Source organism: Propithecus coquereli, unplaced genomic scaffold (genome assembly GCF_000956105.1).
Source record: "Propithecus coquereli isolate 6110/MARCELLA unplaced genomic scaffold, Pcoq_1.0 Scaffold213, whole genome shotgun sequence".
Taxonomy (NCBI): Eukaryota; Metazoa; Chordata; class Mammalia; order Primates; family Indriidae; genus Propithecus; species Propithecus coquereli.
This window is the reverse complement of record NW_012146412.1, coordinates 1535605-1562059: the sequence shown is the minus strand read 5'-3', so window position 1 is coordinate 1562059 and position 26455 is coordinate 1535605. Positions and strand designations below refer to the sequence as shown.

The following is a 26455-nucleotide window of genomic DNA, read 5'->3' as shown; positions in this document are numbered from 1 at the left end:
TGGCAGAATCACTGCTTACTACAACCTTAATCTCCTGGGCTCAAGCAATCTTCCTGTCTCAGCCTTCCCAGTAGCTGGGACTACAGGTGCTCACCACCACGCCTGCCTAATTTTTCTATTTTTTGCTCAGACTGGTCTTCAACTCCTGGCCTCAAATGATCCTCACACCTCAGCCTCCCAAAGTGCTGGGATTATAAGCATAAGCTACTGTGCCTGGCCAGGACTTGTGTCTTAGTTTGGCTTTTTTGCCTTTGGTATGCTGTGCTTGGTTTCTAAATCCCATAAATTTTTAAGAGTGACTTTTGTTAAAGACTCTTCCATTATCAAAACATGAACATATTCTCAACATCATTAGTCATTAGGGAAATGCAAAATAAAACCACAATATCCATCTACCTGAATGGATGAAATAAAGAGACAGACAGTAACAATTGTTGGTGAGGATGTACAGAAATAGGAACCTGCATATAGTGCTGGTGGGATTATATAGTGGTACATTCACTTTAGAAAACAATTTGACAGTTTCATAAAAAGGTAAACATAAATTTACCGTATGACCCAGTAATTCTATTCCTAGATATCTACCCAAGAGAAATGAAAATATGTCTACACAAAGACTTGTACACAAACGTGCTCAGCAGCTTTATTCATAAAAGCCTGAGACTGAAACAACCTAAGCATCCATCTACTGGTGAATACATAGATAAAATGAGGTATATCCATACAATGAATTATTATTCAATAATAAAAAGAAATGAAGTATTGATACATGCTACAACATGGAAAACACTGAAAAACATGCTAAGTGAAAAAAACAAGTCACAAGAGACCATGTTGTATGATTATATTTATATGACATGTCTAGAAAGGGCAAATACAGATTAGTGCTTGGGACAAAAGGTAAGAATGAGGATTAACAGTAAACAGGCATGTGGGATCTAATTGAGGTGATGAAAATGTTTCAAAACTGTTTTATGGTACTGGTTCTACAACTTGCTAAGTTTATTAAAAAATCATTGAATTATATATTAAAGTAGATGAATTACTATATGTAAAATATACCTCAATAAAACTGTAAAGAAATACATTGTCTAATACAATCAAGCAGTGTATCAAAAGGATGATACATTGTGACCAGGAAGGTCTTTTTCCAGGAATACAAGAATGATTATCAAAGTAGTTATTACATCAATCACTTAAAAGGAGAAAAAGCCATATGATCATATCAATCAGTCTATGAAAGGTGTTTGGAAAAAATTTAACAACCATTCTTAATTTAAAACTCCAAAGTAGGGCCAGGCAAGGTGGCTCATGCCTGCAATCCCAACACTTTGGGAAGTCAAAGCAGGAGGATCACTTGAGCCCAGGAGTTTGACACCAGCCTGGACAGCATAGTGAGATCCCGTCTCTACAAAAAAAATTTTTTTAAATTAGCCGGGCATGGTGGTGTGCACCTGTAGTCCCAGCTATTTGGGAGGCTGAGACAGGAAGATCACTTGAGTGTAGGAATTCAAGGTTACAGTGAGCTAGGATAGCACCATTGCACTCCAGCGTGAGTGACAGAGTGAGGCTCTGTCTCTAAAAACAAAACAAAAAATCAAAACTCCCAAGTAAAATACAAAGAGATAGAGACAATCTAAATATAATAAAGATGTATTACTAAATGCTACAGCACTATTATCCTAAATAGTGAAACAGTAAAACTACATCAATTCAAACCAGAAACGGGGATACTCTATATTTCCTTAATTATTTAACATTGCTTTGAAGGTTTTAGCAATTGCAAAAAAAAATATTTGGCATACACATTAGAAAAAGATGCAAAACTATCCATATTTGGTGATAATTATGATTATATGCATAACAACTAGAGCTTAAGGGAATAAGATATAATCAGTAGAGTTTCTTTCTTCCAGCAAAACATATACAAAATGAAAATTTAAAAATCCATTCCCAATAGCAATGAAAAATAATAAAATATGTAGGAATATATTTAATAAAAGAAAGGCATAAGACCTATATGAAGAACACTATGCAAGAAATGGAAAGGCTCTTGAACAGAAAGACTTAACATCATAAAAAATGTAAATTCTCCCAAAATTAACAAATAAACTTAATGCAGTTCCTATTAGAATTCCAAGAGAATCAGGATGGTGAAAGGGAACTGAATAAATTTATTGTAAGTTTATATGGAAAATAAAAGGTCAAAAATAGCCAAGAGGCCAGGCATAGTGGCTAATGCCAGTAATCTCAGCACTTTGGGAGGCCAAGGCAGGAGCTGAGCCAGGAGTTCAGACCAGCGTGGGCAACATGGTGATATCTCATCTCTACAAAAAATTAAAAAATTACCTGGGCATGCTGGCTTCTGCCTATAGTTCCAGCTATTCAGGATGCTGAGGCAGGAGGATCACTTGAGCCCAGAAGTTACAGTGAGCTGTGAAAGCACCACTGCACTTCAGCCTAGGCAACAAAGCAAGACCTGTCTATAAAATAAAAAATAAATAGAAAATAAAAATCACCAAAGAAATGCAAATCAAAACCACAATGAAATATCACCTAACCCCAGTGAGAATGGCTTTTATCAAAAAGTCCAAAAACAATAGATGCTGGCGTGGATGTGGAGAGAAAGGAAATCTTATACACTGTTGCTAGGACTGCAAACTAGTGCAACTTCTATGGAAAATAATATGGAGATTCCTCAAAGAACTAAAAGTAGACCTGCCATTTGACCCAGCAATCCCACTCCTGGGTATTTACCCAAAGGAAAAAAAGTCATTTTTTCAAAAAGACGCTTGCACTAGAATATTTATTGCAGCACAGTTCACAATCACAAAGATGTGGAATCAACCCAAGTGCCCATCAATTCATGAGTAATAAAATGTGATATGTGTACACCATGGAGTACTACTCAGCCATAAAAAATGAATTAATACCTTTTGCAACAATCTGGATGGAACTGGAGACCATCCTCCTAAGTGAAGTATCACAAGAATGGGAAAACAAACACCACATGTACTCGCTATTAAATTAGAACTAACAGATCAGCACTCATGTGCACAGATGAAAGTAAAAGTCAATGGAAATCATGCAGGTGGGGGATGGGAGAGGAGGGGATGGAGGAAATCATACCTGACGGGTACAGTGTACACCATCTGGGTGATGGGCACACTTGTAACTTTGATTCAAACAATACAAAAGCAATCCATGTAACCAACACATCTGTACCCCCATAATATTCTAAAATTTAAAAAGATATATACATACACACACACATGAAAATTAACAGCAAGGGGAGACTTACAATATCAGACATTAGAATATGCTATAAAGACACTGTAATAAAGTATAGTATTAGAATAGGAATAGACAAATAGATCAATAGAAGAGAACAAGGAATCAAAAAACAGATCTCATATATCTTGAGATCTATTTATGAGAATGTAACATGACTAAGGTTGAATTCAGCTGGAAATGGAGGGGATTATTTAATAAATGATGCTGGTACAGAACTGGCTATTCATCTGAAAGAAAATAAAAATGCCCATTCACTCATACTCTGTTTAAAAATTAATTAAAAATAATTTCACATGGATAAATGGCCTAAATGAAAGAAATAAAGCAATAAAATCTTGCTGGCTAATCTAAGAGACTAAATCCACAAACTGGAGCAAAACAACTTTATAACCAGGATGGGAAATTCAGAAGCTATGAAAAGAAAGATACATATTTTATAACCTAAAAATGAAAATTGCTTGTGTAGCAAAGTATTATGAAACAACCTCAACAGACAAATAATAAATCTAGAAAAATAAAGGATTAGTGTTATATATTAGAAAGAACTCTTACTAATTTCCAATCAAAAGATAAACAATAGAAAAAAGGAGGCAGACAAAGGGAGAAGAAAAATTACAATTGGCCCAAATATAAAAAAGATGCTTATATTTACTCATCAGGAAAATTCAAACTAAAGGGAAAATGTGATATCATTGGCAAAAATAAAAAGAGCTAAAACACTTATTCCTGGCATGAATGTTACACTCTCAGACATGCCTGATGGACATGCGAATTACTACTACAGTCTCTTTGGAAAGCAATCTGACAACATTTATCATGTGTGGGGGCCGGGGGGGTGTGAGTCTGGAGTCAGTTCAGTTCCTAAAAATCTATCCCATAAAGGTAAAATTGGTACCTAAGGACTTCTGTACAAGACTTGTTTTTAGTAGCAAAATAAAAAAAAAGTGTGTGTGTGTCTATGTACACATGTATATATATGTGAATGTATATACATACTGGAAACAAAATGAATGTGTAAGGAAATGGCTGAAAAAAATTAGTATATTTATATACTGTGGAATATTATTCACTGATTAAAAAGAATAAATCAGAACTATTAATACATCTTTTCAGGAAGACTTGGAGGAAGTTTCATGAGATATTGTTGAGTAAAAATGGTAAGATGCAGCAAAGCATATAATAAAACAATAAAAGAAAAAACTGTATACCTATTACATATGTATGTATATATTAATATATATGAGAATTATATCAGTAGAGGATTATATAAGTATGGAGAAAAATATGAAAGGATGCATACTAGGTTGTTTATAAGGCAGGGAAGGATTGTGGGATAGGGAGGGGTGATGCAGTACGAGCACAAAAGAAAAAGACTTTCATTTTTAAAAAGGCAGAGTGTAACCATATATGTGCATTTATATATAATTAAATAGGATCCAGTGAAGCACAAGGGATTTTAATTTTTTTAGAATAATAACCATTTGGAGTTCTTTGCCCCTTGAGAAATTAGTAAGTTTTGTTTTTGCTTTTGCTATTTGAACATTGTTTAGAGAAATCAGATAAATGTAGGCTAATTAATCAACTCCCACTTATATTTATTCTTCTTCAGTTAAAATTATTTCTAATTTAAAAAGTAAGATGATTTATTTTAGAAAATCTGGAAATTATAGAAAAGTAGTAAAAAGATTATTTAAAAAGCACCAGTATTCCTACTATCCAGAGATAAGCACTATAGTATTAATAATTAAGATTTTAGAATATGCCATGTATGGTCCTCAGTTTTGGTTTCCAGTAAAATTTAAAATGTCAATCTTGTAAGTGTTGCATATTTTAGTTTAAAATATATGCCCAGACTTGAATTTTTTAAAATATGAAATAATTTCCATTTAAGAACTATATCATTTATTCTTTTAACTTTACCATTTTCTTAGCCATTCAGAGTACATTTGCTATTCTTTTCTAGTTCCTGGCAGACATGGAAAATAATGCACTTTTTCGGGATGATATAGAGTGTCAGAAACTCATTATGGAAGCAATGAAGTATCATTTATTACCAGAGAGACGACCCATGTTACAAAGTCCTCGGACAAAACCTAGGAAGTCAACTGTTGGCACATTATTTGCAGTTGGAGGAATGGATTCAACAAAAGGTATCGAATAATCTTTTATTTAGGGGAACAGAAAAAAAAAGGAATTTTAATAAGTAATATATATATAGCTAAAAAGTTCTTTGGAGAAATGGCTGTTTGTAGGACAGGGGCAGAAAAAGTGTAAGATAAACCTGGGACAGCCTCTAGTGCCAGAAAATAAGGAAGTACTCAAAGAATGACGGAAACAGGTCAAAAGACAGAGGAAGCAGTGTGTAGAGGCAACCACTGTCCGAATCTGGAATAATTTGAGCTTTAAAATAAATCATGATAGTAAAAGATTATAACCTATGATATGAATAAGCATCCATGAGTCCACACTGATACAAATAAAGAAGCGAGAAGGGAAAGCTCTTTCTTACAGTAGAGTGCCAACTAATAAATGCGGAAAGAAAGACGACATTAGAAAAATTACCATTTGGCAGCCATCATAATAATAACTGATTCAGTCAATAATCATCAGTGGATGCTGAGACTAGTGGGCCATAGTCTGAGAAGAGAATATTTAGTCTCCCAGCCACTTGTTTATTAGTTACAAAGAGGAAAATAGTATCTTCACAGTGGAGAAAACTGGCACCCAGCACCTTTGCCACGTGATCAAAGGTAATGTTGCCAGAAATGAGGCTAAGTAGCAGCGCGTCTGGCACATTCTTGCCGAAAGTGTACAACTTCAATGTAGTCATGAGGAAAAAAAGAAGCAAATGTAAATTGAAAGCCATTCTAAGTAACTTGTCTGTAGTATTCAAAAATGTCAATATCGTGAAATACTAAAAAGATTCAGGAATTGTTCCAGATTACAGGAGACTAAGGAGACATGATAACTATTATAATGCATCATCTTGAATTGTCTTTTGCTCTAAAGGACCTAATTGAGACAAATGATAAAATCCAAATAAGGTCTATAGATTAGGTAATAGCATTGTATAAATGTTAATTTCTGGGTTTTGAAGATTATATTTTGGTTTTATAAAAGAATTTCTTATTTTGAGGAAGATACACTAAAGCTATTTAGGGGTATAAGGGCATCATTTCTGCAGCTTACTCTTAAGCAGTTCAGGAAAAAAATACATGCATACGTACATATATATACACATACATAAAAAGCAAACATATATATACATACATAAAAAGCAAATGTAGTAAAACAGACATTTGGGAAATGTGGGTCAAGGGTATCTGAGAATTCCATTCTTACAACAGTTCTTGCTAACATTAAAAATAGTAGCAACAAAACCATACATAGTGCCCACTGGGTGCAGGTATTATGCTAGAAGTTTTGCTTGTATTCTCTCTCAGTACACATTGGTCTCTCCTTTCTCTGAATTCCCAGTAATAATAATCTGCAATTCCCTGACAATACTCCTCTGACTTCTACCTCCCTGATTTCAGTTCATTCTCATTCTTCCCTCCCTGATCCTCCTATCCCAGCCCCACTGGCCTTCTCATTGTTCCAACATGCCAAACATTTTATCCACATCAGGGATAGTACATTAGCTCTGCCCCCGATACTGAAGTGCCCAGCAGAATTTATTCACTCAGATCTCCTCGCAAGTGTCAACTTACCAAAGAGGCCTTCCATGACCATTTAGTAGCAACCTCTTGCCCACCACTTTCTAACCTTTTTCCTGCCACTTTTTATCTTCTTACTCTGCTTTATGTTTCTTCATAACACCTGGTATGTGTGTTGATGGTCTATCTACCTCTTCCCCCAAAATAAGCTCCAGAAAAGCAAGGAGTTTGTTTTGTTCACTAATATATTCCCAGAGCTTCGTATAGTGCTTTGTACATAGACAGCATCCATAAGTATTTGTCAAAAGAAGGAAGGTCATCTTTGCCATCTCTGGAGTTAATTATATGACTAAAGCCCTTGATGTATTACTCACATTTAAACGTTCCTCTCCCATGTGACATCTTTAAGGAATAAAAAATTATGTGCTCTAATGGAAAGTATTGTTATTGAACTTTTAGATTCATGTAAGCAAAGACTATAAGATCTCTATATATTATATGTTTTATCCCACATAACATACAACACAGTGCTATGTATTTGTAGATGCTTAAATTCTTAGATATAGGCTTGATGGCTGAATGGCACAGAAATAAATAAGATAACTGGTTTCAAACCGTGGTCCAGATAATCTCCAAATGCTTATTATTAAGTATGTAATATTTGCCTAGAACTGGTGCCAGGCTTTGTAACCATTACTAACGTTCTTCATCTCCTCCATCTTTACCTCTCTTTTTCAAGGCTTTAACTGTTACCGCTGTACTGATCTATATGTTATACTCTCGCAAGTATATCTTACTCTCACAAGATATGAATCATTCTCATATTTCCAACTTGCATAAAATATCTGTTTGATGTTTGGCTTTCACCTCAAACCTGGTGTGTCCAAATCTTCTCTGACCATGTCTCCCAGACTTGAGAACTTAGAATCATAGTTCAGTGGACATCAACTCTGGCTCATTTAAAATGATACGGAATTTGGCCGGACGCAGTGGCTTGCACCTGTAATCCTAGCACTCTGGGAGGCTGAGGCAGGAAGATCACTTGAGGTCAGGAGTTCAAGACCAGCCTGAGCAAGAGCGAGACCCCGTCTCTACTAAAAATAGAAACAAAAAATTAGCTGGGCATAGTGACAAACACCTGTCACCATGTAGTCCAGTAGGCCCAGCTACTCGGAAGGCTGAGGCAGGAGGATTGCTTGAGTCTAGGAGATTGAGGATGCTATGAGCTATGCTGATGCCATGACACTCTACCCAGAGGTGACTGAGCAAGACTCTGTCTCTAAATAAATAAATAAACAAACAAACAAACAGATAAGGAATTTATTGGAAGGCTATGAGAAAAGGGCAGGAACAATGGTACATCCACTGCCATGCTTCTTCATGATACCTGCTTCAGCTTTTAAATCCTACAAGCATCCAGTTGATTAGCTTTAGGTCAGTCCTGGGCCCTACACTTGCAGGGGCAAGGAAAATAATATTTATCTTTTCAGTTTTCTGGGAGATGGGTTCCTGCCTCCCATCAAGGCTCATACATACGGTGGAAAATTACCCAAGCAGAGGAAGGGGACTAAATGCTAAGCACCCAAATTAAACAATACTATCTCTGTCTTTCTCTCTTCCCATCCTTTCTCTCTTCCAAACCTTAAATTCTGACAATCACCAAGTCTTCCTTTAAATGGGTCTTATTTAATTCTTCCAAATTTCTACTGCCAACCTTCTAATTCCAGTTAGCCTCCTATCAGCCTACATATTTTAATCATGTTAATTTAGGGGAAATAGCATTCCTTATGTTAATATGTGCCAGACATCATGCAAGCACTTGACCTATATTTGTTTCATCTTCATAACAGCTCTAAGAGCTGAATGTTATTCTTACTCTCTTTTATAGATTATGATACCAAAACTTAGAAGTAAAGTAATTTTCGCAGGATCACACAACTAATTAGTGATGGGATCAAGATTCAAACAAGCATTTTAACTTTGGAGACAATACTCTCTGCTCCATTAACTCTTCAGTTAATATGCCATTACTCTGCTCAAAAACTCTAACAATCTTCATTTCTTACTCCACAAGATGTAAATTCTTCATTCTGGCTTTCAAGACTTTCTGTAATCTGGCGCTTGCTGCTTGACCAACTTTATTTCTGAGTCTTTTCTTAATAATCAAATACTCTGACCTATCCTGTTCAAGCTACTTTTGCTGGCCTTAATTGATCTTATTCCCAATATTTTATAAAGAAGAGCAGTTTGTGTTAGTTAGATGGTAGTCTGATCCTTAGGCTCATGGTCTCTTCATACATATGTTTAGTATAGGGCCCAACAAATAAACTAATAATGGTTCTAAATAGGTACTGCAGGGAGGTAGCTAAGCTCCCAGCAAAATATCGGGTCACTTTGGTAGGGTTGCAAAGGATAAGAAAATAATAGAAAATGGAAAATAATGGAAATAAAAGAATACACAGAGATGAAGATATAGTTTTATAGATTTATAAAGATTATAGGCAAAGCGGGTGCTCAGGGGGCCTGGATTTCTCCGTCAATCTCAGAGGCCAAGAGTGAAGTTTTACATGGTCATTTATAGGTACAGTGATCAGTTGCCAGGGGTAACAGATTTATATAACAACAGGTAGTTCCTCTTAGGTTAACACTTTTTCAAAAGGCTTCTTCAGATCCCTTAACTCACTCTTTCTATGTGAACAAATGGTTACAAAATCTTTCAAAGACTAACTTCTAAGTTCTAAGGTAAATTTATCACTTAACAGAGGGGTTAAACAGAGATATATTGGCTCCATATTTTCTTTATCAGGTTATTGTGAATGGAGACAGGTAGTCCGGAGTTTAAGCAGGAACTGTCCCTTGGGCTAATTGCTTATAGCCACAGGTGGCTGTCTGTTCAGATGGCCACTCTTTGATCAGCTCTCATCCTATAGTTTCTAGCAGATCTGCCTTGCTTTACAAAGCAAGTCCAAACCTTAGGTCTGAGAATTACGGCGCCACTGTGGGATGCAGCCGCTACTGTCTTTCAGAGATGCCCTCCTGAGGTGAAACAACTTTCAATATGGAAACTAACACGTTCACATATTCCTTCAGGGCAAAACTCCTGAGACATTTCTGTCTCCAATATATTTATATTAACTTAAGAAAAATGTTAGACTATATTTGGGCTTACTTTTTTAAAGGTTAATTCTTCAGCACAAATTAGGAAAGTCCCAAGCTTTTATGTAGAATTTTATAATTATTAGGATTTTGTTATTTTTGGATATTTGGATTGTTTAAAGATACATATTTAAGACTATGTTTTAATATTTTATGTTTTAAGAATTATATTGGAAATAAGCAAGAGAACTTTTAGTTACCAACTCATAAGGCTATGATACTGCTTAGTAAACTAGATCTAAAATAAATAACTTAAAAAGAAAAATATTCTTTGAATTGATTAGTGAGGAGACATAATTAGCTTTTTATTTGATGGAAGTAAGTTTTTATTTGATTTCACTTATTTGATTAGGAAGAAGATTTTAAGATCATATGTAGAGTGATCAATCAACTATACTATTATATTAAATAGTCTAAGCATATGAGCAAAATCTCACTATAGCTAAAAATTATAAATAAAGATTATTCAAATTCAAAAATATTTTTTAACAGCTACTATGTACAAGGAACTCTATTTGGTGCTGTGAAGAATACAGAGGTGGAAAAAGATTTGGTATCTATCCCAAATAACTTAGAATTTTGTGGGGTAAATAAAAAACAATAAAAACTGCAACATATGAGAAAATATCTATATGTATAACAAAACTGTTTCTGAATTTTAGGAGATTATCAGTAGTATCAGTGCTCTGATGACCTAATTGTAACAAATACTTTAGAATAAATGTTTGTTGTGATTGTAATTCTATAAGGTGAGCGCTCAAGCTTAGAAGAGAGATGTGGACTCTAAGCGAACTCTTCATAATTGAGGGTTGGGTTTTTAGAGGGGTGGTGTTTTGTTTTGTTTTTAAACCTCATAGGTCTCACCTTATAAAGAGTACAAAAGTTCTGGAATTCTTAAAAAGAAAATATATGCTATCAGGCAACAAGTCCCTAAACTTCCTGCGTTCATAGTTCCCAACGTACGTAATCTGTGCTTGTGCCCTTGTCCTTCCTTGTTGCCATAGAATGTGTCCCCCAGTCCTCCTCCCATGAGAGCCAGCTCCTCTGCCTTTGCTCTGCACACTGTGCTTTCCTGCCTCCCCGGGAACCTGAAACTATGAATTATGACCCTTTCATCTGCTGTATTTTCAGCTTCTTTCCTCTCAACTAGATCCTCCCATTAGAATTCATACAAACTCAAGGTTTTCCAATTTTAGAAGTAAAACAAAACAAAACCGGCCTCAGCATACTTAGTAATTTCTTTCTTCTCACATTTGCAGCCAGACTGACTTCTCAGAAGAATGCTCTCTGTTCCCAATCCACTGTCTCCATTTCCTCACCTCCCAGTCATGTCTCACCCACTCAAATAAGGAACTTCTCCCTGAAGTCATCAGTGACCTCCATGTAGCTAAATCCAGTAATGGCTTTTAGTCTTCTCCTAACTTGATCCTCTCTGTAGCACCTGACATTGTTGGCAGACCTACCTGCAATATACTTTTTTCCTTTGGCTTCCATGACACTAAACTCCTCTGTTTTTCTTCCCACTTCTGGGTGCTGCTTCTCAGCTTCCTTTGACAAATAATCCTTGACCACTTGACCTTTCCATACTGGGGCCTGGAGCATAGCAAGAGATAAGGTCACAGATGTAGGTAGGGGCTTCATGGAATATAATAAAAGTATTGTTATAAATGCTAATAATATTAGACTTTTATATGTATTTAATATAATTTCATAAAATAGTCATGGTAGGATTTTTATTTGCATAACTTCTATATGTTACTATTAAGGAGCAACAAGCATTGAAAAGTATGATCTCCGTACAAATATGTGGACTCCTGTAGCGAATATGAATGGGAGGAGGCTACAGTTCGGTGTTGCAGTGTTAGAAGACAAACTGTATGTGGTGGGAGGAAGAGATGGGCTGAAGACTTTGAATACTGTAGAGTGCTACAACCCCAAAACAAAAACTTGGAGTGTGATGCCACCGATGTCCACACATAGGCATGGCCTTGGTAAGTGTAGCTATGCAGATTCACTCAAAGTACTGCGTGTCGTACAACCACAGCATTGTACGTTCTGCACCAGGGGGAAGGCGGCCAGTGTGGCTGCTGCTGAGTCAGTAGCAATCAGTCACCAAGCGTTCTTCACACACTCCCTATTGTGTTTTACTCTGTTCCACTTTTTTTATTAGCACTTATCAACACCTGAAATGTATTTTATGTCTGTTTCCTGACTAAAGTATAAGGTCCATGAGGTCACAGCCCTTATCTGTTATGTTCTGTGGAGTGCCTGGCACTTAGGAGAAACTCAGTAGGTATTTGTTGAATTAATTAACAAAGGAAGCTGGCTTAACTCCCTGGTGATAAATCATACCAACTGATCACACTTTATTGGTATGATTCATCACCAAGGAGCCAAACCAGCTTTATTTGTTAATTTATTCAACAAGTATCAAATCTAACTATAGTAAAATCTCATGAATTTGAATTAATAGGGAGAAGGAATAAAAATGCTTTTTCAAATATATCATAAATCCAGATTATTGAAAAATGTTTTAAATAGTGGCAATGTATGCATCCGGTGTACTTTTAAAATAATTTTCCACTGTTGTACCTTAAAATACTGCCTCTGAAACTTTAAAGACCAGAACTACAGTGCTATTTCCACCCCACCCACCCACTAAGAAAAGCAGTGAGGAAGCCAAATATCTATATCATACATTTTTGCTTGGTTTAATTTGTATGTTTAAGGATTATTGTACTCATATTTCAGTTAAAATGTGGTAAGACTTAGCAGCAAATCTGAAGTCATTACTTCTTTCCTGTCTCCTCTTAGGTGTGGCTGTACTGGAAGGTCCCATGTATGCCGTCGGGGGACATGATGGCTGGAGCTATCTGAATACAGTAGAAAGATGGGACCCTCAGGCTCGCCAGTGGAATTTTGTCGCCACTATGTCCACCCCCAGGAGCACAGTAGGTGTGGCAGTACTGAGTGGAAAGTAAGGAAATATTTAAAGTTCCATTTAAAATGCAATATACCAAGTTTATCAAGCTATATCACTTCCAACTTAAAGATACACATTGAGAAATACTTGGAGTGATTTGAAGAAACTTTAAAAATAATGTCTCTTTTTATAATAGTTCTAAATATAAACAGTTCAATGTTAGGCTTTCATTTCATTCTAATGTGTGTATACTATACATTTCTAGTTATTTTGAGTGAAGAAATTTTATATAAATATCCAATATTAATAAGCAAAAGATCTGGTGGTTTATATACCTTTAAAAGTTTATTACCTATATAATATTTAAAAGTATATGTGGTCTTTTAAAAATAGTATAGTCTCTCTCAATGTTTCCCTAAAGATTCCTTCCATCCTTTCTATTGACTTATCCTTATTTTTACTTCTCTTCTTTCTTATCGTGGTAAACTGGTGAAAACTAGAATGAATTTTAAAAGAGGTGCTGTCTTGCCTCTTGTCTGCTCTGAGTAAACAGATTTAGGTAGAGCCATTACCAATAGCTGTGGGTTACTCAGAGATTAAATATGTATCTTTTTGAGCCCTTTCTTCTTCCATAGAATGAAGCCCTCCATGGTTGTTAAAGAAAAGTTTTTTGTTGGGTAGCTTTCGCTTACTTAAAATGCTTTATCATCATTTCCAGTTAGAAGAAGGAATCAAGGTTAAAATAGAGACTTAAAATTATTTGTAGGCCAGGCACAGTGGCTCACCCCTGTAATCCTAGCACTCTGGGAGGATGAGGAGGGAAGAACAATTTAGGCCAGGATTTGAGACCAGCCTGAGTAATAGCAAGACTCTGTCTCTTCAAAAAATGAAAAAAATTAGCCGTGTGCGGTGGTACACACCATAGCCCCAGCTACTTGGGAGGCTGAGGCAGGAGGATCGCTTGAACCCAGGAGTTTTGAGGTTGCTGTGAGCTACGATGATGCCACTGCACTCTACCTGGGGTGACAGACCCTGTCAAAAAAAAAAAAAAAAATCATTTATAGAATTGTGTTATTATTATAAGAAAAATGATAAAATATTAGTGAAATGTTTTGTATTTTATGACTTAGGATCTTTTTTCCTCAGGACCTATTAGTTATGTTCTACTTTTTGTTGTTTTAGCACTATTACAAGTGACAATATAGATAAAGGGAAATCATTTCTTAGATGTATCTGATCTCATACTCCTCCCCTCATTTGTTTTAGCTAAAGAAATAACTTCAGAATTCGCCACTATTTATCTTTCCTAACTCTTTGATAAAAGAATCAGCCATCAAAGAATCTAGTAAATGAGAAAAAGGAAAGAAAACAAAATAGTATCTTCTTGGTTTTGATTCTTTGGTTTGTTCAGTGGTGTATTTCTTAGCCTTTATTTCTAATAGAATACAAAAGAATAACTTCTCTAAAACCTGATTTCCTGACCTACTATAGCTTGGACTTGTAGACACAGAAATGTCTTACTTTCTTACCTTTTCTTGCCCTGTAATGAGAAATAAATATTTCAGTCTTTAACTCCCCTAAAGTACTTTCAGTCTAATTCTGGATAGCCTAATAATCATATCAGAAGGTAAGGCTCTCTAATCTACTAAATATTAAGACATTTAATTTGAAAAAAAAAATATATGTAAATAAATTAGGTGGGACTGTGCTCTAATAAAACTTTATTTACAAAAAAAAGACATTTAATTTGAAAATATAGTATATCTAAAGTATCTGCAATAAATAGAAACTATGTTGTTAGTTGAAAACAATCATGCAATTGACTGAAAAAAATTAATGATGCATCTTGTCTATGCCGTTGCTTTGTGATTTGGAACAATTCATTTCTCTGTGCCTCCGTTTTTTAATCTATAAAAAGCCTACATTAACTACTGTTTTTTGTTATTTTAACTTATTTTACAATGTTTGCTGAAGCAAAATATAGTTGTTTCTTTAGGGAAAAACTATTTCTGTGTTTTCTGAGTTCACATTCTGTGTCTTAGAATTTTCAAAGTGTTAAAATTTTTCTTTCTGTCACATTTGACAGAAAGCAGCTTTATTTAGATGCCCAATTGCTCAGGCTGCCTTTAAGCTACTGGCTGGCAAATATTTTTAGCAGTAGAATCTCTTTCAAATGAAATCTTACCAAAAACCAAATCAATATTTAAGGCAGATAGAAGTTCAAGTTTATTCTAAACTTATTTTAAATTTATTATAAGCTTGTTTATAATATTTACTTATTATAAAAATCATTTCTAGAAGAATAAGTCTGTTTTCAAGAACACCTAGCTTATTTCTATGTTTTGTTTCAATTGTCCAATATGAAGAAAATCTTGATTCACAGATAAGAGGCTGAATGGTAAGTTATTTTAACTACTACAGCGATTTAATTGGAATCTGAGGAAACTCTTTTGTTAAATTGCCCAGGTAGTTTAAAAGTAGTAAGAAATCTTTTTCTAAGTTGAGTCTCAACAATATCTACCAACTACTTGCATTCTTGATCATAACTTTAAACTTGGGCAAGATCTAAATCTTATTTTTATTAATATATATAATACTATCACACATTGACATAATATTTCTCTTTTTATTGTAATAGATACTACTGTGGGGAAGAGAGATGAGTTCTGAGTCTTGCATGACATTTAATTGAGCCAGGTGATACTTTAAAAAATGAAAAATACTTTTAAAAACTTGAATTTCAAATGAACCATTTTTGAGACCCTCTCAAACAGAATCCTATTCTTAGAACACAGTTGGAAAATCATTACTCGAGATAGTGATTCTTCAGGAAGTGTTACCAATACACTTTAATCCTTAATACTAGCTCAGTATAAATGTTGTTTGTACACTTAAGATCTCCTAAAACTGCTATTTTCTAAAAGAACACAAATAGAGACAAAATTAATTTTTCTCTTTAAATGCTTATACCATGCTTACCACACAATAGGCACTGTGGTACTTTAAATTTAGCTATCAATAATCCCATGTATGATGTAGGGCTTATAGGTGATAAAATTCAGATGGAGGCTAAATAACTTGTCTATAATCAAAGCTAGTCTGTGATAGAACCAGGATTCAAACCCAGAGAATCTGGTTCTAGAGTTCATGCTCTTAATCACTATACTATACCACTTTTCACAGTGAAGACCCATGAATTCACTGTTAAGAAGGTGGAATGCCTTGAACCCTATCGTAGTGTGTGTGCGCGCGCATGTGCGTGTGCCATATGTAAATTATTTTTAATTATTGCTGTCCCCTAATTGTTGAAGCCTTCTAATATTCTGTGATTCTTATTCAGATAATTATTCTACCAAGTATTAATTGAAGATGAGAATAGTTTAATATTAAGAACAGTAACACAAACAAGTAGTTTTTAAGAGATAAAAAATTTTAACAGATAAAAGTTTCAAATAAATTTCAGTAACAGGTAAAAGTTTCAAAAAACTTAATACAGTTTAGGTTTAGACCAAGATATTGCTATAACCACATGTTGCTATTTAAGATATGGTCATCTTATTGTTTAAGAACCAGTTTGAGTAACATAGTAGCATATTTTATGAAACCTGTCTTTAAAATATGTAAATTTATCCAAATATAAATACTTAGAGTTTAAATGGGCAGAAATTTGGTATAGTTCAAATATTTTTTCTTGAGAAACAATCAAAAAATATTTAAACTTAGTATTTAAATATTAGACATCTGTAAATTTAAAATGTATGATGTTTGGACAAGTAATGAAGTAAATCTACTCTTTCAAAAACTAATAGAAAAATATCTATAAAGAGTTTCCCAAATGAACAATAAGTACAAAAGATTTTGTGCTTAATAAAAAGAATTATATCCAAATATTTTGAATGTATTTTAGGTTCAGAGTAAAAGACTATTTTAAAGTAGTGCAGCATATTGATTGATAATGAATTTAAATTCATCCAGGCAGCATTTAGGCCATTCACATACTATATTTAATTTAGGTAACTTAATATCCTTTTCTGCAGTAACTTAAATTAATGAAGGACCACTGTACATATATAATAAATATGCATTTTAATGCCATTGGTTTAAGCTTAACTTTTATTCTTCTATTTTACTATTACAAGCACATTCCAGATGGCTATTGACTATACAACTGCTCCTTAATACAACTACATGTTCTGATTCTGCTTATTACTGGGTGACCCTCTGCCAGTTTCTTCATCTCTGTGAACCCCTGTTTCTTCGCCTGTGAAACAGGGATACAAATGGTTTCTCACAGCATCATTATGATTAAATTAGTACATGTAAAGTGCCTAGCCTATGGCAAGTGCTCAGAGAAGGTTAGTTTCTTTCCTTTGTAACTAAGTCCTATCTTAGCTATTTAAAAAAACAAGTCATGGTATATTTATACACCATATTTTATGTATTCTAAGACCTTTTTTTTTTTTTGAGACAGAGTGTTGCTCTGTCACCCACGCTAGAGTGCATTGGCACAATCATAGCTCACTATAATCTCAAAGTCCTGGACTCAAATGAGCCTCCAGCCTTGGCTCACAAGTAGGTGGGACTAGAGGGGTGTACTACTATGCCTGGCTAATTTTTTTATTTTTGTAGAGACAGGGTCTCACTATGTTGTCCAGGCTGGTCTCGAACTTCTGACCTCAAGTGATCCTCCCACCTCAGGCTCCCAAAGTCCTGGGATTACAGGCATGGAGCCACTGTACCCAGCCCTAAGACACATTTTAACATCTCTAGAATTGCAGTGCATCTTGCAGTCAAGGTACCTTGTCAAACGTATAGCAGCTGTGAATTAGTTGTCACTGCCTGTCTGTGCAGTTTATGTTTTCTTTTTCATTTATACACGGAGTGATATATGATATATACATGTGTCATTTAATTGGTAGCATATCTTCTTTCTTAATGGCACATATAATTGACAATGTGTCTTATAATGGATGACACCTTAAATGCAATGAAATACCCTAAGAACAGCCTCTTTGTCCTAAGTGTAGTAACAGCACAATTTCTTGTTTATCATTTCATTTGTTCTTTTTACAGGCTCTATGCAGTTGGTGGTCGTGATGGAAGTTCTTGTCTCAAATCAGTAGAATGTTTTGATCCTCATACTAATAAATGGACACTGTGTGCACAGATGTCAAAAAGGAGAGGTGGTGTCGGAGTAACAACCTGGAATGGCTTGCTGTATGCTATCGGAGGACATGATGCTCCCGCGTCCAACTTGACTTCCAGACTGTCAGACTGTGTGGAGAGGTAATTTTCTGTGAAGGAAAACTAGAACCAAAAAAAAAAAAAAACACACACCAAATATAAATCTCTTGTTGCTTCCAGACAAATTAATACCTCTTCCTTGAGCATTCACCACATGCAAGGCAGTTCTCCAGGAGCTCTGTAAACATTGGGTTGTCGGGTCTGGCCATCTCTCCTCTGTCTCCTGACAGCCTTCTCAGATTCTTCTTTCATCATATTATTGCCCACTTACTTAAACTTGACCATATAATTGACTGCATAATTTATTAGTTAAATTATATGACAAACATTTATCGTGCACCTGTTTTATACTGGACACTGAACCTAATAAGAAAAGGAACATGACGGATTTCAGACAAAATGACATAGAGGCCATAGGCTAAATAAGTGAAAAGGATAGGGACATTTCTGATACGTTTTGATATAAAATGAAATAATATAAAACCTTAAAAGTTTAAACAAGTCATCCATACTGACCTCATGAAACTCAAGTATGGGGCCAGGTAGAGAGCCTTACTAGCCTTATTAGCAGTGGAAGATTTGGATGGTAGGTCAGGTTCCCACCTATTATGTTCAATCTAGTGCAAGCACTGGAGAGAATTGAATGGATTTAAGAGGAACAATTAATAGGAGCTTGTCTGAACATTCCAAAGCGCAAAGGAATGTGGTTCATACAGGAAACTGAAAGGCAGCCATTAAGGCTGGAGAACAAAGAGGGATGGAGAGAGTGGCAGGAAAGGAGGCAGAGCCAGTGGGGTGGGGCAGATCATGAGTCTTGAGGAATTATGAAGGATTTTGGATTGTAAAAAGGAATAGGGAGTTAATGTGTGTGCACAGGCGTGTGCATGTGTTGGACGTGATCAGATTTTTTAAAGATTACTGTGTTGTATTTAATAAGTTGTAAATGACTAGAAGAAGGATAAAAAGTAAAATTAAGGTTTATGACTAATGAGTGCTGTCTTAGTCCGTTTCCTATTGCTATAACAGAATATCTGAGACTGGGTAATTTACAAAGAAAGGGAAGTTCAAGTTTGCGTGGCCCCATCTGGTAGCTTCTGGTGAGGGCCTCTCGCTGTGTCATACGTGGTGGAGAAAGGGAAGGGAAAGTGGGCGTGCGAAAAGGTAAAACATGAGTGGCAACTTCACTTCGTAACAGCCTGCTCTTGCAGAAACTAATCTACTCCTGCAAGAACTAGCCCAGTCTCTTGAGAAGAATATTAATCCATTTTATCAACCTAATCAGCTCTTAAAGGCCCCACCTCCCAGCGCTGTTACATTGGCAGTTAAATTTCAACATGAGTTTTGGTGGGGACAAACCACATCCCAATCATAGCAAGCACTTTCTGTGAAATAATAATAATAAGACTTGATGGTTGTTTTTTGACAAAGCAGGAAAGTTATACCTGTATTTCACCTGTATTGTGGGGGAAAAAATTCAGCCCATGCTTGTTATATGTTAGAATCCAGGAAAGGACTATGGAAGTCTTTATACACTTTGCCCCGTAAATTATGGGCTTACTGTAGTTCTACACCCAGTGAAAAGTTATTCATTGATACAGGAGGTATTAGAAGCAATATAGGTCATCTTAGCATGATGTATCTGCTCTTAGATAGACAACTTTGGGTACTTCTAGTTAAGACACCCCATGAATGGAACAAAAATGTCCAAAAATGGATAGCTACAATGATTGAGGTTGTAAGTCATCTTACATAGAGCTTAACACATTGATTTCCTCAAATTTTCAATAGGCAATCTAAAGCCTGCAAGCGGTTTTCAGTATTTACATTAGCTCCTTTTAAGTGTTATACATCTGCTAAATGAATCTATAATACTGTAAGTTACAAGTTTTGGGGAAAATATTAATATTCTTCTCTAAAATATGTTCAAATGTATTTTATTTACATGGCAGATAATAAGACAGAAGATGGACTCGAAGCACAAAACTGTCCTTATATAAAATATTTTGAGAATAATGTCAGCTCCAGTTCTCAAATTTTCTTGCAGATATGATCCCAAAACAGACATGTGGACTGCAGTAGCGTCTATGAGCATCAGCCGAGATGCAGTGGGGGTCTGTTTACTTGGTGACAAATTGTATGCGGTTGGGGGTTATGATGGTCAGACCTACCTGAATACAGTGGAGGCTTATGATCCCCAGACAAATGAGTGGACCCAGGTATGGCATTTCCTTTTTCATTATTACACTTACTCTCTTTTTATTAAGATGATTCTTTTGGTAAAACAGACCCTCTCAGTTTTGTCCAATATTGAAATATGAGCATATATATGATAAAGGCACCTCTTGATTAAATGTGAAAAGACAAGTGGCAATGTTTAATTTTATAACATAATAAAGATCAAAAATAACCTTTGAAGTGTAAGTTAATACTCAGAGAAATTATTGATTGCCCTGCCACCATTTGCTTGGTAGAATGTTCTAGCATGGTTAGAGCTGACAGGACCACAAAGGGCTATAAAAAAGGTAGGGAAGATTGTGGAAAATAAGAAACAAAGGTAGTAGTCAGAAAAATTTGAACAACTTACCCTATATGAGCCATAATTTTTAAATACTCAAGCCATTGATATTTGAGAACAGATTAAATTTCTGGTCATAACCTAATAAAATGGCAACCCAAAATTACATTAAAAGTAAGACATTTGACCTGGCAAGCTTATTAACAGAAAGATTCCAACCGTATCTATTTCTAGGAGGGCCCAGCACTTCTAAAAATGACCTTTTGAGATCTTTGCTTCCATCATCACTGAGAACCGAATCAGTAGTTGTGTGCTTGTATACCTAATTCAGTATCTGGTACATAAAAGACACTCAATAAATGTTTAGCTGAGCCAGGGTTTTCTTATATTCAGGAACAATGGTAAGTATTGTCAAGAAAATAAAACTTATGAGAAGTTCTGCTGTCTTGGTACTTAACTTCTTAGGTAAGTAAGATCTACACGTGTGAGGGGAGAACCCACGAGACGAGGCATTTGGTATTCAGTGTCCCACGGGATAAGCAGTGAGTGGTATAGGAAATCAAACAGAAAAAAGAAAGTGGTAGTGAGGAGGAAGGACTTAAACTAAACCCTAGTGAATTGATCTAATTTAAAAAGTTTAGGAAGAAAGGAGAAATTGTGTGAGAAAACAGGCAAGAAATGTCACTGAAGCAGAAATCTGCAAGACATATTGAGGAGGTTTGGCTGGTTTGAAGGATCCATGCTTGGGAAGAGCAGTTCTTATTGGAGAGGAAGGTTGGGGTCAGAGTGGAGATCTGAGAAGAGTTCGGCAATGAGAAGCCCGCAGAGACTTTCAGCCAAGAAAGTGACGCAATGGGGGTCACGGATAGAAAGGTGGATAGAAGGAAAACATTTAGAAGATTGCTTCAGTTACAAGGCTTGAAGTGTTAAATTTAGATGGATTTGAGAGACATTACCGACTCCTGTCAGTCTTTCTTTATGTATGCATACTTCCTGGTTGGGCTGGGAGGTGTGGCCTCTGAGGAAAACAGCAAAGGAATGATTAGAGAGGTTCTTAGAAGGTATTGGAACAGAGCATTTAAAGGGAGGAGCAGGAGTTTCAACAGTATAAGGAAGAATGAAGATGATTTATTATTCGTGAAGTTTTGGGGCCGTCTGAGAATCTGATAAAAACAGAAACCAGCACCCAGTTTAAAAAGTAAAGAGAAGAAAAATATGTGAAAGCAGGAGGGGCATACAATTTTAAAATGATGATGATAGAAAGTTAACATTTATTGAGCACATCTTATATACCAGGCTCTGTTCTAAGCGTCAAATAATTTACTTATGTTCCTAACAATTGTATAAGGCAAGTACTATTATTAATATTTCCCCGTTGTACAGGCTGACGAGTTTGAGATTCTGAGAATTTAAATAGCTAATCCAAGGCTACATAGCAAATAAATGGTGGAGTCAGAATTTGAGCCAAGGGTTTTTTTTACACTAGAGATAACAAGAGGATAGAGAGAAATTCCAGATACTAGAAAGAAAGAAGCAAAACAGAAGGGCACCTTCCTGAAAAAGGGGCCAGAAACAAAATTAAGAGCAAAGCCTGGTCATCCTCAGACTGCAGGAAAGCTCTTATGCTCAAAGGTTTGAGAGAGAAATGAGAATATGAATGTAGAAAGATATAGGAAGTTTTTAAGGGAAGAGAAAGGTAGGAAAAGGACTTGGATTGTATAACCTTGATCCTATATCCTAAGGAAGCTAGATGATTGGGTGAAGGGAGGAAGGGCTTGCGTTACAGCTACAGGATTTCATTAGAAATTACATGATTGCCTACTGTCAGTTTCCCACTATGGCAAAAGTAGTTGTGAATGACGACCAAGGAGCCCAAAAAGAGAGAAGAATCTCTTTTTCTGAGATATGTTTGATTTGAAGCCCTTAGGGCAGATTTAAGAAACTCTGTCGGCCCATATTTGAGACTTGTTATTACAGATAATTAATACTTTATGCTAAATCACTCTGTATCAAAATTAATTATCTGTGACCACATAGCTATTTTGTTTGCATGCCATCTATATTACTATATTAAAGCATCTAAAGACGTGAACTTACAACCGTATTATCTGAAAAATGTTTTCCTTTCAATGCTCTGACAAATGGACAAGAGGACATTTGTATAGGGACTGAAATGAGATTAGAAAGCCACCACCCACCTCACTACCAGCCTTGACCCAAAGCAGGAGGTGACTGCACTGCATTTAGTAAATTCTCTAAGCTACACTTTCTAGCCAGTTGTCATGACAATGTCAGCTATTGACAATGTAGAAACTGTGTCTTGGGTGATTTGAGAAAAGCTGCATATTGCAAACTGACATTTTGATTTAAATGATTTAGAGGTTACTTCTACCATACTGTAAATAGATAAGGTTTTAACATAAGTTATTTGATTGGTCAAAGAGGTAAACAATGATCAAAATAACTGAACCAAGGGGAAAGTAACTGAGAATTCCCTTAAAATTGAAGTCTGGTCTGTTCTTAAAATCTATTCATTTGTCTGGGAGGTCAAACTGATTAGGAAGTTATTGTGGATTTGACAAAAAATACTCTAGCACACACCTTAACATATGTAAGTACAAAGCAAACTTTCTTAGTACTTTGCATTCGTCTCCCCCCCTCCCCATGCTAACATTTTAACTCTCTTGGGTCAAACACATAGATTCTTATTATATTCAGAGTAGTTCTTCAAAAACTATCCTTGTCCACACTTTTATTTCCACTATGAATTGCCCAGTGTTTACAGTACTTAAATATTTCACTTGACTTTTTTTTTTAAAGAATTGTTCCTTATCATAAATGAAGATTATATTCCTTCCCCTAGCAACCTTCTCTCCCTCTCCCCTCCCCACCATACACACACTTCCATCTCACTGTCGCAGAGCCCCTTCACCAGGTTGGTTTCTACTCCTAGGGAGTTGGATGGGTGGCAGTTATATGTGTAGTAAATAAATATTTACTCTGCTAAAAAGCAGTAGAATGGGCTTAGAGTTTTCAGTCATACATGTAGAAGGCAGTCAATAATGTGAAGTTACGGTTCCTCTGGAATAAGCAGATCCCCAGGCATTCAGTGTATTTTGTGTACTATCTCTGAGATAGCATGGCTGTTAGAGGACCTCTCTTGGTAACACTTGGTATTTTCTCCATATTGGTCACAAAGTTACTTTAAATGTTCAGCATTTCTTTATATCCATATTATACATCATTTTGGCCAAAATATAGTGTTTCATGTAGACTCATTCTTGAGCTATTAAAAAATTCACCTTCAACGAGGAGTGAATGCTACATAATCATGATATACCCCAACAATTTAGTTTATGAAACTTTGACTGGAAGGGGTGTCTTGGATAAGGGACCAGGCGAGCAGCAGGGCTGGGGCAACAGGTGGTCAGGGCAGCAGCCCTTCGCCAATAAGTACAGATTGTTTCAATATTATACACCAACTGGTGTGGGATGATCAACGTTTTTACCTACAAATCCAACACATATCTCTTTGTTTTTTTTTTTAGGTTGCTCCACTGTGCCTAGGAAGAGCTGGGGCTTGTGTTGTGACTGTAAAATTATAATTCATGCTTTGTTTTCTAAATGAAGATATCCTCTTCCTTTATTAATTTAGTACAATTATTCTACTATCAGTGGATACACTTTTAGTACATGTACAATGCCACATTCCTGGGCACAAAGTGCCTGATCTCAAAGTGAAGGTTGTCAAAACTAGGGAGAAAGAAGTGGATGGACCAGGATTAAATACTTTCATTTCTTAGTAAATTAACACTACAGCTGGTGGATTGGGACATACCGTACGTCCCTGATATAAAATCTGAGGACAAATGCACTGCTCTGAAACATTACCCAGTGCTAACTGGGGACTTCGTTTATTCATAGTCAAGCACCTTTTACTCACATTATCCTGATTTATTTTATTACAGTGAAAACACACCAGATAAAACTTGTAAAATGTTGCTTTGTAAGTTTATCATACATGAATTGCAGTAATTTTTGTTTGTTTGCTTGTTTGTTTAACGACAACCACTATTTTAATGACATACTAAAGACTGTACTATTTAGTTTTTTCAGAAACAGCTACATTATATGTGCTTTGGTTGTGGATTTTGTTTCTAAAATTGACTTAGTCCAATGAATAAAGAAAAACATTAAAGTTAAAAACAACAATAACCAAATAAAAACTTGATATGCTCTTTAGGGTCTATTTAAGTATTCATTCCATTACACCTAGATTCACCAAGAACTATGTCATGATATTCTAAAATTGAAATTGACACATGGTATCTTGCATTAAATTTAAGATATGCAAATTTGTGTAGAGAAAATAAATGTTATATACCCTATAATGTTCTTTCACCTAATTAGTATTGTATGGATTTGTTTTATATTATAAAAGATGTTTTGATTTTGTCTTTTGATATTGACAAAATTGTTCGGATTTTCTTACAGTCTCAAGTTTATATTTGCCTCCCCTGCCTGGTTTCTTAGGTTTTGCCACAGTTAATAACCCGTTGTGCTTCTTTGTAATCAGCTTTGGGGGAATGGGCTTATTGAATGTTTGAAAAATAAGTTTAAAGTGTTTGTTACCCAAAGTTTTGTACATTTGTAAACTCTCATTACATATGTGAATGTTAATACTCTCAGCGAATTATTACTGTTTGCAAAAATACGCTGGGCAGTAACATTTTGTGATAAATCCTACAAGGTAAAAGTCATTAACTTATATCTTAATGTAAAATGAGTATAAACTAAATTCTCATCTTTTAAAATACGATATTGTGGTTAATGTGTTATTATATTTTATATCAGGGCAGCCTTTATTTAGTTGCTGTCTTTAAAAATTGAAACAAATCTTTTTTTTTTTTAAATCAACTGATTTTGAATGAACATAAAATGTTTCTATCTTGGAACCCAAGAAAGTGAGTACTTCTGTTTCCCAAAACAAATCCTGTAATCATTTCACTGGTGTCACTAAGACAATAATGGTGAGTGTGATTTGTCATATATTAATATTTTATATTTTCATTATACTGTGTATATGAATTATTTTCCTGACAAGGAGAGATTAGCTGTGGAGTATATTTATGCATTTAGGAGAATGAAAGGAAGAAGAGGAAAGGTGTAAGAAATAGCACAATTTCAAAAACAAAAATTTCAAAAACAGAAACAATACATTGTTACCTCCTTGTGGAGGCTTGGGCCTTGTGATCATTATTTGGAACTCTGATTATCCATTCTTTGGTTCCCTGTGGCCCACAATGGAAACCAGACTTAGGTTAAAGTAAAAGAACTGGTTCTTCTCTCCAAGGACCTTGCTTGCTTTTGTGGGATTTCCTGCTCTGATAAAGGGCCTCTCTAATGCAGTTCTGTAGACAATAGGACCTTCTTTCTTGGATACTACTACAGAGACCCATCTTTTCTTGTGACAGGGCATTTGTTAAGACTTTCATTCCTCTCCTAGTCCAGGGTCTTATAAATCTAGACAAAAATATGGTTCTTTCTTGAATCCACCATCCAACATTGCCGCCTTGACTTTTACAGTTAGCCTGTCCATTGAGATGTCTAGATACTCTTTATTTTAACCCCAGTTAATAACCACCTTATGAAAAATATTTTCTAATA

General features: G+C 35.4%; 1 protein-coding gene across 2 annotated transcripts in view; it reads left to right on the top strand.

Moving 5' to 3' along the window:
• KLHL5 (kelch-like family member 5) overlaps positions 1 to 25547 on the top strand; it is a 52885-nt gene extending 27338 nt beyond the window's left edge. The window contains exons 6-11 of one of the 2 annotated variants that reach the window (XM_012644516.1): positions 5258 to 5444; positions 11873 to 12097; positions 12921 to 13083; positions 18103 to 18315; positions 20318 to 20489; positions 24337 to 25547. In XM_012644516.1, coding sequence (XP_012499970.1) covers positions 5258 to 5444; positions 11873 to 12097; positions 12921 to 13083; positions 18103 to 18315; positions 20318 to 20489; positions 24337 to 24393 — 1017 coding nt within the window. In that variant the 3' untranslated portion in view covers positions 24394 to 25547. The remainder of the gene's footprint in view (positions 1 to 5257; positions 5445 to 11872; positions 12098 to 12920; positions 13084 to 18102; positions 18316 to 20317; positions 20490 to 24336) is intronic. The other variant, XM_012644517.1, reaches the window with a different exon arrangement.
• The last annotated feature ends 908 nt before the right edge of the window (positions 25548 to 26455 follow it).